This window comes from Lichenostomus cassidix, chromosome 4 (genome assembly GCF_008360975.1).
Source record: "Lichenostomus cassidix isolate B80296 chromosome 4, HeHo_3.0, whole genome shotgun sequence".
NCBI lineage: Eukaryota > Metazoa > Chordata > Aves > Passeriformes > Meliphagidae > Lichenostomus > Lichenostomus cassidix.
This window is the reverse complement of record NC_139484.1, coordinates 35,749,616-35,766,757: the sequence shown is the minus strand read 5'-3', so window position 1 is coordinate 35,766,757 and position 17,142 is coordinate 35,749,616. Positions and strand designations below refer to the sequence as shown.

Genomic DNA, 17,142 nt, shown 5'->3' with positions numbered 1-17,142 from the left:
TTTTGCAGTTGGAGAAAGCAGACAAAGAAATTACTCTAAGCGTCTTATGCAACAATAAGGGACAAAGACTGTGCAATGCCAGATCATCAGTCAGTATGACAGAAAAGGCATAGTGCATTCTACGTGATCACCTATAGAGCAAATGAACATGCACTACTAGAAACAACTGGAGAGCCTTCCTGTATATTGAAACTTGCTCATATTGGTAGCAATGAAATGCTTCAAAGTCCATTAAATATATTGTCTAGTTTATCACTACAGTTAAACTAAGGTTGAAAGGAGAATTTTTTCATATTTTTATAATACAGTGCGATTGCCCATGTGAAATATTTTAAATGTGTTACACATTCATACATGTTTATTACACAATACAAAAGATTTCAAAGAATATGCCCCAAGGATTGGGTTTGCATTTACCTGTATATTTTATGGTCATTTTACACGGCAGAGAAGGGCTTGGGTTTCTCAGGTTTTTTTGAACATATGAAAAGTATGCCTTTAAATCAAAAAAAAAACTGGCCAAGGGAAAAAAAAGATAAAAACCACAAGCACTTGTAATAAACATACTATTTCAACTCTTGAAAACTGACCGAATTCCAAATTGTAGATTTAGATTTCCTTTAATCCTATTTTCCATGTTTTTCTCAGACACACATTTTCCCTTTCATTCAGCCAATTCAAAAATAAGTTCAACAAGTTTTTGTGAATACATACATTGGGACTTTGCAAATGAACTTCTTCACTTCTAGCTCACTGTGGACTCAGAGAAAGATATACTTCAGCAGTGAAACACCAACTTGACCCATTCTCACTCCTGTTGCACAGTTACTTGTTGATAGCACAGCAGGCTGCTACAGCTGAAAGTTCAGGCACAAACATTTGGATGCAATGTCATAAGCTGATCACAAAGCTGATGTGAATGAGAAAAAAAAAATAAAAAAAACAAGACCATCCCAAAAAATACAACCAATACCCCTCACTATTTATTTTCAGAAGAGTATATTTAAATCACATCAGTTACAAAACACAGTTGATAACACAGACAGATGGGAATGATCAGTCCTGGGAGGAAATCCCTTAAGCTGCGAAAAACTTCAGCTTTGTGAAACTATTCTCAGCATTCATGGAAAGTATTCAAGGCTCTCTAACTCTTAATCCCCGTTCATATTTCAACATGCACTCAATGAAGTGCAGCAACACCACGTAAGAGGAGGACAGATACGTGTGAAAGTTTATGAAAACCTTCCAGTATGTTTTAGAAATATAATTGCACCTTTGATTAAAATACCCTGAGGCATAACATTCTTTGATATTGCTTAAGCTAAAAAATTATCGTTATAAACCTAATATTGGAAAAATTGTATTTCTGTTGATTTTGAGTCTATCATCAAGTCACTTTGCTTTACAGCCTAAGTTTTCTTTACAATAACTGTATAGGGAAAGGGAAGAGGAAAACCAACACAAAACGCTGTATGAGAACATCAGTGCTCCACGCTAATGCTAATTGTTAACCTGTAACTAGACCAGCTTGCTCCCAGAGAGTAAAAAGCCTCACTACTTCCAAATCAAGCATCTGCTCTAGATAGAGAATGTTTTGCAATGATTGATATAACATTTTTCTCTCAGATAAGGTCACCTAGCCTAAACGGAGCTACTAAGTTTACTATACCTCATTAAATAAGCTGTAGGATGCTCAGGTGAAGAAATATCATCGTTTTGGTACAATTTTCCCTACTTGGGACACTTTAGTTAAACGTGTTTTAACCAGTACTCTTGTACTGATTGCTCATCTGACATAGCTGACAGAGTGCATCTTCCCCAGTATCCTACAAAGACCACAGCCCAGGCCTCTATCATACAGAAATCTGCCTATGTACCATAGAAGCAACATACTATCATTAAACAATTTTTGCAGAGACAATACCTTTCCTGAAAAAACATACTTTGTTGCCTGAGGATTGTAAGTGAAATAAGGTATTTTCATTGCCCATTTAGAGCTAAAAAAGATCCTAGGAAAAAACCGAACAGGAACTATAGGCAGCATAAAGTGTTTGGAAAGATAACTGTAAATAATTAGATAATAAATAATTTTAAGGTAGAATATATTACAACTGCAACTGTTTGAAATGATGCCTAATTTCCAATGCCAAAACATGCAGCTGATAGACAAAAGCTGTTTCAAGCCCTGTTCACTAATGATTACAAAAAAATTTTAAGCATCTCTAATAAAAAGTAACTAGGTAAATTCTACAAATATTAGTAGTTTCTAATACCGTCTTCTCTTTCTCCAGTAAAATTAACCTTTACAAGACTATAACACACTTCTCAAAATTCAGTTTCTCCATATTCTTGATTTTAGCTTTTCCTTACTGGGGCTGGAAGAAGGAAATAGGTGGACACTTCGGTAGCACTAAATAGAGATGATATTGAATTGCATGCATAGAGAAAGATCTTCGTCTAACACTTACTATGTTCCCCAGATGCATTCAATGATAAATCTCTGTAACTTAAATCAATTAGATTGACTAACACTTCTCGTTTTTGCCATGACAACAACAAACAGATTCATTCCTCTGGTTCCTGATACAAACATTATCAAATGTCATAGAGAATAAATATCTTACTGAACATAAAAACCTCTTTGACTCCAAGGCAAAAGGGAAAAATAAGAGAGAGATAATTCAAAATATTTGACCATAGTGACTTGAAGCAGACAGGAATATTAATTTTTACTTCTTTTATACAAAGATTTCCACAAGATGGTGCTGTAGTCCTATTTTAAGACATTAATTGCTCTAACATTTGGAAGAAAACCTCATTTCATTTCATTGTTAGAATAATGAACAGTGATTTGCAAGGCCTATTTTCAATTAAGGCGCAAAACATGTTCCTACTATGTAATTTTCCAATTTTTTTAGTTTCTTTTGAACAACTCAAAAAGTAAGTCCTGTTGCAAAAATTTTAAAAAACCTTGAACAAGTTTATATAACATAACAATCACCATTAACTTCTTCTGTTCATGTGTAAAATAAAGTCTATTTATATTCCATATGGTTATAGAAAAAAATCGTATTTTTAAAAGATATAAATCACTTTTGACAGCTGCTTTTACCTTCATCTACAAATTCTGCCCAAAAAGCATTCTGATTGTTTTTTAATATTAAACTCCAAAAATCTTTTAAAGTGAAGTACTAAACACAAAGGAACCTTGATATGATAGGCTACCAATTTACAAAGAGTAATAAACAAATTAATAAATCTTATCAAGCCTCACACATCTTTGGTTTGATCATATGTTTATGGAAGTCTTACATCTACTTATGTCTCTAAACAGAAATCTTAATATGGCTTCAAATAATGAAAATGTTGTGTTTCTTTGCATACTGGCTGGTCTCCATCTGTGCTGCTGCTTAAGATGTGTTGGGTAGGAGTACTAAAACACTCAACACATCTCTTGCACTCAAAGTCTGTGGACTTACTTGCACATTTTAGTGTTTAGGATCAAACTGACCCTCACTTTGTCAGTGTTAATGGAAGCCATAAAGTGTTGGTGTTCTCCAGCTCAGCATGAAAACTCATATTTAAAAATAAAAAAAAATAAAAAAACACAGCAAAAGAGGTACATATTTGAAACTGTGCATGTAAGTTTTTTATTAAGACTTATTCTAACAGTACAGATGGTAAGATGGTATGTAAGAATGCCTCTTGGGTGTAGTATGCAAGTTACAGCTGGAATGTTTCCAACAGGATGTAAACCACGGTCCTCAAGCCTGCACTTTAAAAAACATATTACTTAGCACACTGCTAACAAATGTCAACACAAGAATACACTGCTGTAATTACTTCAATTTAGAAAAAAGCAAGGAGGTGGGAAGAAGCTATCTGAACAGTGATTAAAACCAAAAACTGTGGCTGTGGAGAGGGAAATCAACACACGGATGCATGAGAAGGATATTTATTCAAAGCAATAAAAGCCCTGGTGATCATTACAAATTCAATATATTTAACATTTCATGCTGTAAAAGCACATATATTACTTCTGGTATCCATAAGTCTGCAGAGACCAGGTCTGAAGACCTGTGTTTTCAGGTATTCTCAGAGATGGGCTTGATGTTCTGAACAATTTGAAGGTTTCTTCAATTCTGAAAATAAATTTAGTTCACATATGCTTAATAAAATAAGGTACGAAATAACTGACTTGCGTTTAACTCTCCAATTATCCAAAATACTAACAAGCGGCATGAAACTAAGTTTTCTCTCATCCCCCCTTTTCCTCTGCAACTGGTTTGTATTTTAATTAAAAACATAGAATAGGCTAAAGCTTCTCATATGCCACGCACATAGAGAATAGAAATCTCTTGCTAGAGAAACATTATAGTGTAAGGCATTTCTCTTCACGTATAATAAAAATATGCCCAAAAAATTTTATTACAGATCCCAGGATTAGCATCAAATACATCTTAATACAGTTATTATAATGCTTAGACTGAAATTGGTTTTACTTTTCCTTAAGTAATAAAAAACAGTTAAGATAACGTAGATAGTTTTCAGGAAGAAAAGTTGCAAGTACCAGGGAATTTCAATCAAGAGATAAATAATATTCCTGTTTCTTGTCAACCAAATTCTAAACACTCTTTCACCTCAAGTTAATGCTACTAAGAGTGATGTCTATCGCTTTTTAGAAACATAAACAGTGACTCATCCCACAAATACAGAACTGTAAGTGGATTTACTATCCAGTAGAGTCATAAGGAAATGCCACACCTGATGTAGAAACCTTTGAGGTTTGGAACACATATGTACATTCTCTGTATGCCTTAGTCCAGGGTACAACTCCCTCCTGAGAAATAAATTCCTTCTGCCCTTTCCTATTACTTACATTTTACTTATCTTTTCCATTCTTTGTCTTATTGTCTCCTACAATTTAAAAGCAAAAAAGTTAGTTAACTCTTCAAAGCTGACATTCTTCAGATGGACTTTCAACTCAAATTCAGAGAAAATGTTACTTTAAGCACTGTTTACATACCAAAAGCATTTTTATGATACAGACCTAGATGTAGTTTTGTATGGTTTCCTTGATTTTCTATCAGCATATACAACTAAAACCAATGCTTACTTGTTCTCTTGACCTCAAAGGAAATCAAATGAGCATTCACCAGTTCTACTTACCTTTGAAATGTCTGTCAGATCATGAGAATTAATGGTCATGTCTTTGGGAGATGCGTCTGTGGATAACAGCGAACTGCATCCAGACAACTGAAGATGACTCTGCGGCATCTCCTCATTCCTCTCTGCATCTATAGAGAAATACTCACTTTTATGTCACCTTTGCCTTTTTGCTCTCTTTTGCAAGGTCAGCTATCAAATAACTTGATTTACAGCACGTAATAACAGAAGAGAATGCATTGTTTAGAGAGGGAAAAGAAAAAGCTACTATAAGACTCCAAAATAGTTTTTCATTTTTTTAAAACAAGTGCAGTATTACACTATGTATAATATACACAAAGCAAATTCCAAAGACTACGAAGATTATTTTCTCCTGATTAGAGTAAAATCAAAGCTTATGAACATTTAATAGTAATTTCATACTGATTACGTTATTTTTATTGTAAACTGCCTGTTCAAACATGTCTTTATTTTATGCTAAGTAACCTGTCTTACAAGTAGCAAGGATTTTTTTTTTCACTGGGAAGGCTATGATATTCTTTGCAATTTTAGATTACTAGTGTCAGGGAAGAAAACTTAGCATCTAGAAAAAACATTGCTCCCATACCCATTTTTTTAGCAATGACACCATCTATAAATCATACCTTTGGAACACATTTAGCTACATTATTTTTATCTAAAAAACATATTAAATTGTTTTTAAATACTTAAAATTAAAAATTGTTTATTCTGTACGTGTGTGATTTCTGAAGAGTGCTATAACCAAAAAGAGCCTGAAAGCATTCCAAGTACTATACTTCTCAGGCTATCCCTATAATTTTATGCCTAAAATTTCCTGAATTTTAGAAAAGCTGGAATAACAAATTCAGAAGAATTTGAGGAGTCTGAAAATATGAAAATTCTGTTTTAAAGACTATCTGCCTGTTTACTTACTACAAAGTCCTCAAGTGTCAGTAACACACCATTATGCTTATCAAAGGAAGTAAACATGCTGCAAGGTTTCTATGTCCTGTAAAATGAAGGTCCCATTTCTGAGACTCCACAATAAAAACAATCTTTGACATAGCCAAGAAACTACCTTCCTAATTTCCTTGGAAACTGAACTACTGAGACTCCCTTTCAATTACCATGCAAGATCCCAACACTGGACAAAAACGCCTAATATGTGAGAATGGAAAACAGAACATTCTCCTTACCACCAGTAGTGGAATAACAACTGCCACAAGGCAAACAGGCCAAATCAATGAAGAGATCGGGGGAGCTAATAGAGCTAATGGATAAAGAGCTACCATTGAGGGAAAACAAAAGAATTACTCCTGGCCTGGGCAATGCTTTTAATTTCTTTCCCACTTAAGGCTGCTTCGTTTATGTCTTGTATGCTATCAAAATCAAATGGACATTGGAAATGGAAGAAAAAGATTTTGTCTTCCTCTTCAAAACAAGAAAGTTTAGCAAAAATGCCAATTGGATAGCTGCTAACTGCTTCAGAGATGAAATACAGAAAACATTCAGTAGTGAGTTGAAATACAACACAGATTATTAATCATTGTTTGTCTTGAGCCCCATTATAAAAGAAGAAAACAGGATCATAAAACATGTTAATGGCCGCAAAAGTAACTCCCTTTGTGCTTATGAATAGCACATTTTTAAAACATGATAACTGCTTTTAAGTCCAGGTAACAGTATTGTTCTTCATAGCTTTAGCAACAGCACCTTAATTAACTTTGCATCTTTGATCTGTAGCTACTACTTAACTACACTATAGCAACTAAATCTTCCAAAGAGTACGTTAGAAACATGAAATGATGAGGAGGTTAACTCATAATCTGCAGTAAGGTTTTAAGTTCAGAGGTCACTAAATTGCAGTTATCTACTTCAACTATTCTACTCAAGGTCAGCAAGAAGTGTCAGGCATATTAATGTTAATTAAAATGAAAATCATTAATACTCACCAAGAGAAACTGGAATGTTACTAGTACTTTCTTGACTTATATGGCTGAAGTCTTTAGGTAAGTCTCTCTGAAATACAAGTTTACTGCATTTTAGGCATACACCCTGTTTAAATCATTTTCTGACTGAACAAAAGTATATTTAAGTATTAAGTATGTATGTATGCATTTGCTTGCTATGCCATCCAGATATGTTGGCATTGCATAAGTATCTTTATAGGACTAAGGAAATTCAACAATTCCATACATACACTTCATTTGAAAAGCAGTCTATTTCATGGGTCAATTTTTTTAATATCAATATTGCTGTTCATAAAGAGGTTGAAACCAGTCTGAAATACATTGCATGTAACTTAGGTATGAGTAGAATGGACAATCAGTCTGCTCCTAGCCTGTACTAATTATTTCATCTTGACACTGGTTGCCATTAGCTTAATAAAGTAAGTGTGCCTTCTACTGCTGGTTGATACTCAAAAATGCAGTCTTCAGTCCCAAAAAACCAGCCTATAGACTCACTGAAATTCACTCCACTTAAATGTTCAGAACTCAGAAGGCTATTTTAACCTGGTTTTCCAGGCCCCTAAATGAGAGGGCTCTTTTAGACTGAGTTAAGCTGAGAATGTTTATTAACTTGAAACAGGTTGTTCATAAGTGAGGAAACAATAGGTATTTTTGATTTCACCTTTCTAATTTCAAAGTAAAAAAATGTAACACTCAAACATCTTGACTTTTTTTTAGCAAAGAGTTATCATCATAATTTGAAATCTCAGCCTTTCAAATATGTCACTTTATGTACTGGAGTAATTACATCAGCTAACAAGGGAATACTACAGCCAAATAAATGAATGAGGGAGAAATAGTGGTATTGTATGGGAAAACCCTGGAAAAAAACTGTAACGTCTATCTCTTAAAAAAATACAAAAATAGAATCTCCACAGACTGTCTATTCAATTCCTTTCATTGAAATGGATTTGGTAGCTTTCAGACTTTCTCAGAGCTAAATGCACAGCTGCTGCTACTTTGGCAACAACAAGAAACAGATCTTAAGAGTGTTTCTGCTATGTTGCCTTAATGCCAAAAATTCCCTAAAAAGTACAAGACTAAAAAAAGTAATTCTGAATTGTTTCTGTGTAAGTGAAGCACAGCTTGGATGCAATTTCATGATATAACAAAGCTGCAATTCTGTGGCCCAAAGGATTATTTCTCAGGAGTTTTCAAATATCTATTGCAAAACAGTTAGTTTTGAAGACTAAGTATACATATATATAGCCTTATATATTTATATATATAAAACCAGCTAATTCTCCTTTGAAAAAAAACAGCAACACAGAAACTACAACTGAACTTGTTTCTGCAGATGAATTCTTTCAATAACATGCAATACAGGAATATAATTATCTCACCGGAAATTTTTGAGTGATATCTTTGGGAGTATTTGCCAAATACTATTCCAACCATACAAATAACTGCAATACACATTACTGAAGCAGTAATAAACCAAATTTACAAAAATGAAAGAATAAGTCTAGTCTGAAACACAAACTTTCCCATGTGCTACAATAACTTATTGAAAAGAATACATTTGAAACATGAGAAAAACTGTCTATGGCTGTTCACCTGAAGGCCTCTTGAGACTGCTACCAGCAAAAAATATTATCAGTGGTGGTATTATTTGGACATATGTCTACTGGCCCATAAGAATCTGATTACATATGGTAAATCACTTGAGCTACTACTGACCTAAAACTTTTTTTTAAAGTGACTGAGAATATCCATCCTTACTAATTGAGCTACAGCCTTTAGAAATAACCTTGTGATCAGTCTGAGCACTTGTCCATTTCAAGACTTTGAATAAGCAGCACACTTTCAAGGCACCCAGTAAAAAATGTCTTGCATACAAGTATTAGCAACATTTTCAAATCTGTGGGGTCAGCAACATGCACAGAGCTCCTGGTTAAGAATCAATTCAACTATTTTACAACTACAGAGAAAAACACAAAACTGATAAACTATTTTCCACAATGGTTTTTGACTTCTGGAAGGCATCTGACAGTATCTCAAAGATACACAAGATGCATGTAAGAATATACGCCCTGGATCACTATTAATCCAATTTTTGGCTCACTATTAATTTCGAAGTGATGCTATGGTTCACTGCAAGTCAAAATGTTTACATGTGTACATATAGCAAATTATATAACATGCACAATATGACCTTTCAATAGTAGGAAAAATAGCCTAGAGTCTTAATGCAACAAGAAGCTTTATTTGCTATGCCAAATGTAGCCACATCACAACTTGTAGTGCCTTTACACATTCAAAAATGCAATTAACATCACTGACAAAAAATAGTAAGTGGGGGAAGAGAGTGGAAATAGGAGAAAAAACCCATTGATTCAGCTAGAAATTTGAAGTACCCACAAATTAAAAATAGGACTACAGTAAGAATTAACTTTTTTACTAACCCTGTGTTTGCCACTGTGTGTGCCATCTATTTTTGTCAGTATCAGTTGCATAGAATGAAGAGTACATATTCAAAAACTTCCTTCTGTAACTTCAGTAGTAAATAAAATCACACTGAATCATATTAAGGAGAACAGATTTCTATGAAGAAACAGTTTCCAAAGTAAAGCTTTGGTTCACAGAGTATGAGAGAGCAATAAAATTTAACAGTTAAGAAAAAAATATTATCAATTTCATAAACAGCACTTCTATTCAGATTGTGCCTTTAAAACCAGTGAAAAAACACATCAGGAGGCAGAGAGGGCAAAACCAGACCAACATTACTGTGTTTGGGCAATTTTTGTTATGGAATTAAAAGAGAAGTTAACACACCTTTTTGGATTGTAACAATAGCTCTGTTTCAAGAAGCAAAACTCGATTCAGTAAGTTATTCCAGTCCTTCTCATCTATGATCACCTTTCCTTGCAGTTTCTCTTCTAAAGCTTGCAGTTTATCTTCCATCCAATCTAGCTTATGAAGCTTTTCCTGAAAATCTGCAAGCTGATTCTTTAAAAGCTCAATTTGTGAATTATCTTCTATGACCTGAAAATATCAATAAGAACACGTCCTCTAATTTCAAAAGAGATACAATTTACCATTTGATCAAACAAATTAAGTGCAATCTTCAAGTTCAGTAACCACATCCTGCTATATGAGAAAAGCATTTTTCTTCCAGAATTACCAAAATGTGCCTGTTCAGGGAACTCAGCTCTTAAAAGAAGCTGTTGACAGAACTGTGTCTCCAAAGAGACAGTACGATATAACTGACTTTTCTTTTTTCCAACTTTTTCAAGATATTTATTATATAACTATCAGCTGCCTGCTCCTAAAGTATAACTTTAATATAAAAAACCTTTATCCTTTTAGAAAAATCCTGTAAAAAAAGTTAAGAATACACGCAGATAGCATAATAAAATAGAAGTACTTACTTGTTCATATTTGACTTCCACAATTTCATGATCTAGGCACAATTCTTCTTCATTCCCTCCCTGTGCTGGAAGGGGTAGTGGATGAAAGTCACCACTAACTTCATTTCCTGAGTGCCGTTCAACTAGAGGCCTCTTTTGATTATGTTAAAAAACAAACAAACAAACCGAACAAATTGCTGGTGTTATTCATTACATGAATATTTCAATTCATTAGCCATGTAATGACACATAAGACCTATTATTTCAATATTTGTTTAAACCTAACTATCTTATCCCAACTGGTTACAAAATACAAAAAGCAATAGCAGGCAGTTTAATTTGAAAGACTTCATACAGACTTGAAGGAACTGTAAAACAAACATTCACACACTTTACCATACATACTGTACACCTTGTTTCCTTTCCATAAACAGTAATGAAGGCATTAATGGCTTCACTTAATGTAAGGGTTGTTAGATTTCTAAGTGTGGACTGGAAAATATGATATTACATACAGTGAAATTCATATGTATAGACAGTTCCAACATCAAAGCCATGACTAAAACATTAAGGGGGGAAAAAAAGGTTTAACTAGGAAGATTAGAATTCTCTGTTTCTCTTGTCAACTGTCAGCAAAATAGCCCTACAAGCTACTCATTTAGTTTCCTTTGAAGGCTTCCTTTAGAGAAAACAAAGAGACAAATTTTGCAATTCTTTCTAGAGGGCTAAATTGTATGAAACTGTCACAAAACAAAATAAAACACTTCATGATTTAGAAATCACAATTACTAGTTTTGTGCAGCATCTTAACATGTGCAGATTCCTTGATGTTTTAGTTAAGCTGAAACTCTCCTCTGCTAGGGAATTCTTAAAACACATGTATCTATCCCCATTCAGTGCTACTAATAGACAGCTAGCAGAGAGGGAAGCCATTCCAAATACTTTCTTTGTGAAGTTTTCCTTTATAAAAGCAGAATTTTCCTTATAAATAGAAAACACCAAGTATTAACAGGCAGTCATAGTCCTGAAATTTTTCTACAACTTTGTTTTGCACCCTTTTAGCAGAAAGTATTAGGAAAGCTGCCTCCTTCACATGTCAAGAGTAGCATAATGTATAATAATTTTTACTCAATGCATAATTGTTATGCCTTTGTAAAACCAAAGCCAAGAGAAATGGTACACTATGAAATCTTTGCTGAACAGATTCAGACAAAAGGGCAAAAATTGCCTTGAAACCTGTGTTCAAAACACGTGTTAGGCCAAGCACACTTCATGCTTCAAACACAATATAGCTTCTTTGCCTGCTATCTTTTTCCATTGCTGCCCCTACGCTTTATATAATTCAAATATAGCACAAACAGAAGCACTAGATCATTACCACCAAGACTTTGCAATCAACTACTCAGTAAGAGACAAAACAACATCCTCTCTATTTCAGTTATTATTTCAACAACCACACTTTGGGCAAAAACAAACAAACACCAGCCTACCTCAAAACTGGTTCAATTATGCATTAGAATCCAAATAAAAGCAAAAATTTCAGCAAGAGCCTGACATGCTATAAATGAGATTAACCTTTAGGCATAAAATATAAAAATTATTTTCATACCTGTTTTGAATTCAGAGCATTGCCACTAGGATCAGCAAGACCTTTACCACAGTTTGACCATATTTCATATTTAAAAGGTCTGGGTTTTTTCCTCATTTGGCATTTAACCTCCAAAGGGAACAGAAGAAAATAACATAAGAAAATTTTCGGGATTCCACACCCCACTTTCTACCACCATCAACAGTCAGGAATACTTCATGGTGCACACACACAAACACATTTAAACCTCTGTAGTACAATAATGTCTAAAAAAATTAAGCATGACCCAAATTTACAAAGAACACAGAAGTGAACGTCATATTTTTACACTCATTAATGCCTAAGCTAGGTTACATCAAAGCTGGTTGTAATTAGAAAAGACAACTCGCAACAGAGATGAAAGTAAAACAAATACAAAAAAATGTATTTATGTATTCAAAACTACCAAATTAAGTATACAGAAGTCCTGATGACTTGTTTTAAACTCAAAGGAAATAAAATCGTGTAAAATATAAAGACTGGAAATTCCTTTCATTGAAGCAGAGACTGATATACAACACACACTGATAAAAACTAATGCCATTACAAGTATTGTTGATGAAAATAATCAGATTTGAGAAACAAATACAAGTGTCATGTTTAAATTGTTACAGAACTTCAACAGTATCAGATGATTTTGCTTTGCCTTTAAATTTATGTGGAAAGTTTATTGATTCACATGTTCACTGTATCAAGAAGTGTAAAAGAAAATATAACACTCACTGTAAAGACACCAAGTATTAGATTTATCTTCATTCTAATTATTTTTTTATACTACAAAGTATTGGCAGCCTCATGTCTTGAATGAAAGCATTCAAGCATCTCACAATGGAACTTCATACTCACTTTCCATTATTTGGTCCATGAGCAAAACTGCATTTTCAAACAGAAGCTGAAGCCCAGTTTATCTGCAGCACCAAGCATGTCAAAAGAAACTCATAATAAAAGTAACCATTTGATTTGTACCTTGCTAGAGTTACTCAATTCCTTATGTTTCTTCACCACACAGTTGATAATGTCACAAACAATTTGCATTTTTCTTTCTGCAAAGCCAAACTGAAGAAACTGCTCTTTCGTTAAAATTGGTTTATACTGAAATTGATCTCGAAGAAACTGCAACAAAATAAGAATTTACTTTACTTTCAAAATCACCTCATAATTTCCTGTAGAAATGGCATGCCCATATTCTTGTTTAACTACAATCTTCTCTTTCATTCTGTACTTCAGCAGTTAAGTCTTTTCTCATTTGACTTTATATATATATATATAGTTGCTTGTTCTAACTAGGCTTTAAACATACCTCCATTTCCAGAAAGAAAGGCTTTAAATATATCTCCTCTTTCATTCACATCACTCTTGTAAACTTTAACTAACAGTCTTAAGATTCACAAAATAAATTACTATAGGAATTAATACTAAAAAACTTAACCCAAAAGTTTTTTAAAGTGAATGCACAATAAAAAGTTTTATTAATCTCAGCAAATGCATTAGAGGGCTAAGTAAGACTCCCACAGAACCTCTCTGTAAAGCAATCTCTCAGATGGAAAACTAGTTTGAATAAGACACTATTTCTTAATTCATCAATCCTCCTTTCATAAAAACGTGCCTATGGATATTTTAAGGATAGTTTAAAGTTACTTTCAATCAGTTAAGAATTTGATTCCAATTTATAAACAAATATTCAATTTTATATGTTAAAATGGCACAGTGTTCTAAAACAGCTGTACTTCTTAACTGTGCTTTAATTACAATTTTTTTCAGTTTCATGTGATTTTTTCGGTGGTTAAGATTTCTGCCAAGGTCACTTCTATAAATCTTATTGTCCAATAAACACTTCTGTATTCTTCAAAACTAACATCTTCAAAACAAACATCTAACAATATTACTGTTTCTGCAACTGTCTCAAAATTGAGATTTGGCTAACACCACCCATGCTTATTTTCATTAAAATCTAAACACTTGCACACAGTGACTTACTACTCATCTTAAATCCTAACAGAACTAAAATTCATGTTCATTGCCAAAATTTTCACTTTCTAGTAAAACTCAGATGTTTAATTTTTGATGCAGTTATACTCAATACTATGTTTCTTTTGCAAAGAGCATGAAGAGATACCTTATAAACAGCTTCAATAAAACGCAAATCACTCTTTGCTGTCAGTTCCACACCACACTTTACCAAAAGCTCTGCTATGCAAGTTGAAAAAGATGTGAAACAATAGCTGATGATAGGTAAAAATGCAGCTGGATCACCCTTTACTAACCTGTTAAGAAACAAAAGTATTTTACATAGCAGAAGATAACAAAAGCCCTTCATTTCATGAATTCAAACATTTAACTTGAAAGGCATAAATACAGCCAGTAAGTTATATCCAAATATCTTTCATTTTAAGGTTTTTTTGTCCAGGCATCTTTCACTCAGCAGTCTTTGCTGCTATCTGTAAAATGCTCAAAAAATGTCTTTGTGATCTTCATGCAATTTAAACATTGTGAAGTCTAAAGCCCACCAGCATTTCCAGCTCAACACTCAACACCTTGTTTTTTGTTTCTGAAGTTTACAGGACGGAACTTCCTGAAGGAAGTCTTGCAAGCACTTACAAAGATATTAGAAAGGTGAGAGATTAACCAAACCAAAGAGAACAGCAGAGAAGGAGCAAGGCAGTGATACACTTCAGGATTGTTCTATGGATTGTTCAGAACAAAACTGCATACCTTTATACTTCAGTTCACATATAGCACACCTCAACTTCCCACAGATACGTTCTGCTTGCTTATCAGTGGCTGCAATGCTAATACTTAGACATATATTTTTTACACATCTTGCTGTCATCATGTGTTAGCATAAATTTGCATGCTGTCACTTACAGTGTATAATCCACATCTCTTGGATAATTTAACAAGCGAAGTCCTTGCTCTATTTTTCTTAAACTGCCATTTAGGTCTCCTGTTGCCATTATTCCAAATGCTATTCTTCTTTCAGGTTATGAAATAAATGTTGAAAAGTACATCTGTTAAAAAACATCATGTACACAAAAATTACAAAATGCACTGAATATCACAAAATATCACTGAAATTCAAAGGTTTTTGCTCCCCTTTCTAGACACTATTTCCAAAGCACTACAATACAGCACAGAACTACAGCTCAATGCCAATTAAGATCAACCTTCATCACCATTCATTTTAAACCAGATCAAGTAGTAATCCTCAATGTGATCAACTACCAGAGGTAAGTATATTTGAAAGCATATTTGCAAGCATATTAGGAAAGTAATTTGAAAGCATATTAGGAAAGTAGTGCTGGCTAAGTCCACAAAAATTAAGTGAAAAGTAGTTTCTTTGCATTTTCAAAGGAGCAGAAATTCCATAATGGGTGAAAAGCTTTTGCATTCTTCAGTTTAGAATGCTTCTTATTCTTTTCTTCACCTGGCCCCAAGCTCACTGGTCAAAAGAGCAGTATTTGGCTGTGAAAAGACAACACTTCTCTATTTAGATGATCTATTAAATACACTTGAAATTGTTCAGAAGGGGCTAAGAGACTGCTTAGATAGTTTAGACAATATAGGTTCAAGTTTATTGGAATGGTAACCAAAAAGTCCCTGTTCAGCTTTTTCATTGTAATACGCAAGTTGAGAACCCACTTTTTAATTTATTGTGAGCTTTGCTTTGCAGAAGAAAGTGACTCATCTAAAGATATGGTGCAAACTACAAAAAGGTGTTTTCCTGAAGATCTATGCCACAACGACAGAAAAAAAAAAAAAAGGAAAAAAAGAAAACAAAAGAGAATCAGCAAAACATGAAACATCCAAATCAGTTTTCAGATCTATGGAAGGGAAAAGTAAGTACAGGAATCTTCCATTCACATATGTCTCACACTGACATAAAATTGAAGCTCTAATCTGCAGTGCAAATACTTACAGAAGACACTTTCACAGAAATCTATCTAATCATACAGGCTGTTTCCCAAAAGTATCAACAATCCTTTCTTTTTACACCAGACCTCTGGATGTAAAAACGGGTAACTACTGTCACTACAAAACAAAACAGCTTAAGAGATCATAAAAATTACAGTCAAGTTGGCAGAAAATCTAGGGAAGGTGAGCACAGTAAAATGAGGTACATAGCTTTTGACAGTAAGAATTCCCAACAGAAGTTAAAGAACGTTGGCTATCCAGAATAAAATCTATTATAACGAAGTTTCAAGATATGGTAATAAACAACTGCGAATGGCTCAAAGAACAACTCTCAAAACTGCATACGGTATCTAAAGAATCAATGTAAAGAAAACCAAACAAAAAAACGAAAACAACATATCCCATGCAAGTTACCATGCATGTTAACACTGTAAAGGTTGTCTTTGAAATGCCCAACAACCAGACTTTTGATTCTTCTAACTGATCTAGGCACTCCTGTTGCATAGGGCGGGGAGCTGGGGGCGTGTCGCACCATTACGCAGAGATGCAAAAACGTCACCGATAAACACTGGACTTCGCTATCGTGCCAGCTGCGACACGCTTTGGGCAGAGGCCACTCGCACAAGAGCGAACTGCAAAGGGACTGCGCGTCCTGGGCTGGTTGCCCTGGGCGCCAGCGAAACACCAGCGGAAAAAAAGCGTGAAGCGCGTCCCAGCCAGGACACGGCAAGGCGGGCTGCGGGCCCGGAGCCAGCGCGCTGAGGGGAACTCGCGGGAGCGGGGCCGGCTCCCCTCCCGCCCTTCCTCGCCCCCCGAAGAGCCGGAGACCGGGCCTCCCCGCGGAGCGGGAGAGCCCTGGGCTAGGAGCCGGGCCGCGCCGCCGGCCCGCCCGCCGTGGGACAAACCCCCGGCCCGAGAGCGGTGCCGCCGCTCGCTCACCCGCGGCGCTCCCTGGGCAGCGCGGCAGAGCCCCGCGGCAGCTCCCGGACGCGGAGCCAACAGACCGAATCTGCCGCCCCGCCGCCACTTCCGCTTCCCGCGCGTCCTTCCTCGCTGCGTCACTTCCAGCAACAACAGC

General features: G+C 35.0%; 1 protein-coding gene across 2 annotated transcripts; it reads right to left on the bottom strand.

The window, feature by feature from the left end:
* Positions 1-3,626: 3,626 nt before the first annotated feature.
* CEP44 (centrosomal protein 44) lies at positions 3,627-17,139 on the bottom strand. Of its 2 annotated transcripts, XM_085058689.1 has the most exons (11): positions 17,004-17,139; positions 15,018-15,160; positions 14,269-14,416; positions 13,119-13,265; positions 12,135-12,242; positions 10,547-10,678; positions 9,951-10,160; positions 7,119-7,185; positions 5,170-5,297; positions 4,880-4,917; positions 3,627-4,142 (listed from the first exon to the last, which is right to left on the bottom strand). In XM_085058689.1, exons 2-11 carry the CDS (start codon positions 15,104-15,106, stop codon positions 4,034-4,036), a joined length of 1,176 nt encoding a protein of 391 aa, XP_084914815.1. In that variant the 5' UTR covers positions 15,107-15,160; positions 17,004-17,139; the 3' UTR covers positions 3,627-4,033. The 2 variants fall into 2 exon arrangements, with proteins under 2 accessions (XP_084914815.1, XP_084914816.1); XM_085058690.1 differs by lacking the exon at positions 4,880-4,917.
* Between the last annotated feature and the right edge of the window lie 3 nt (positions 17,140-17,142).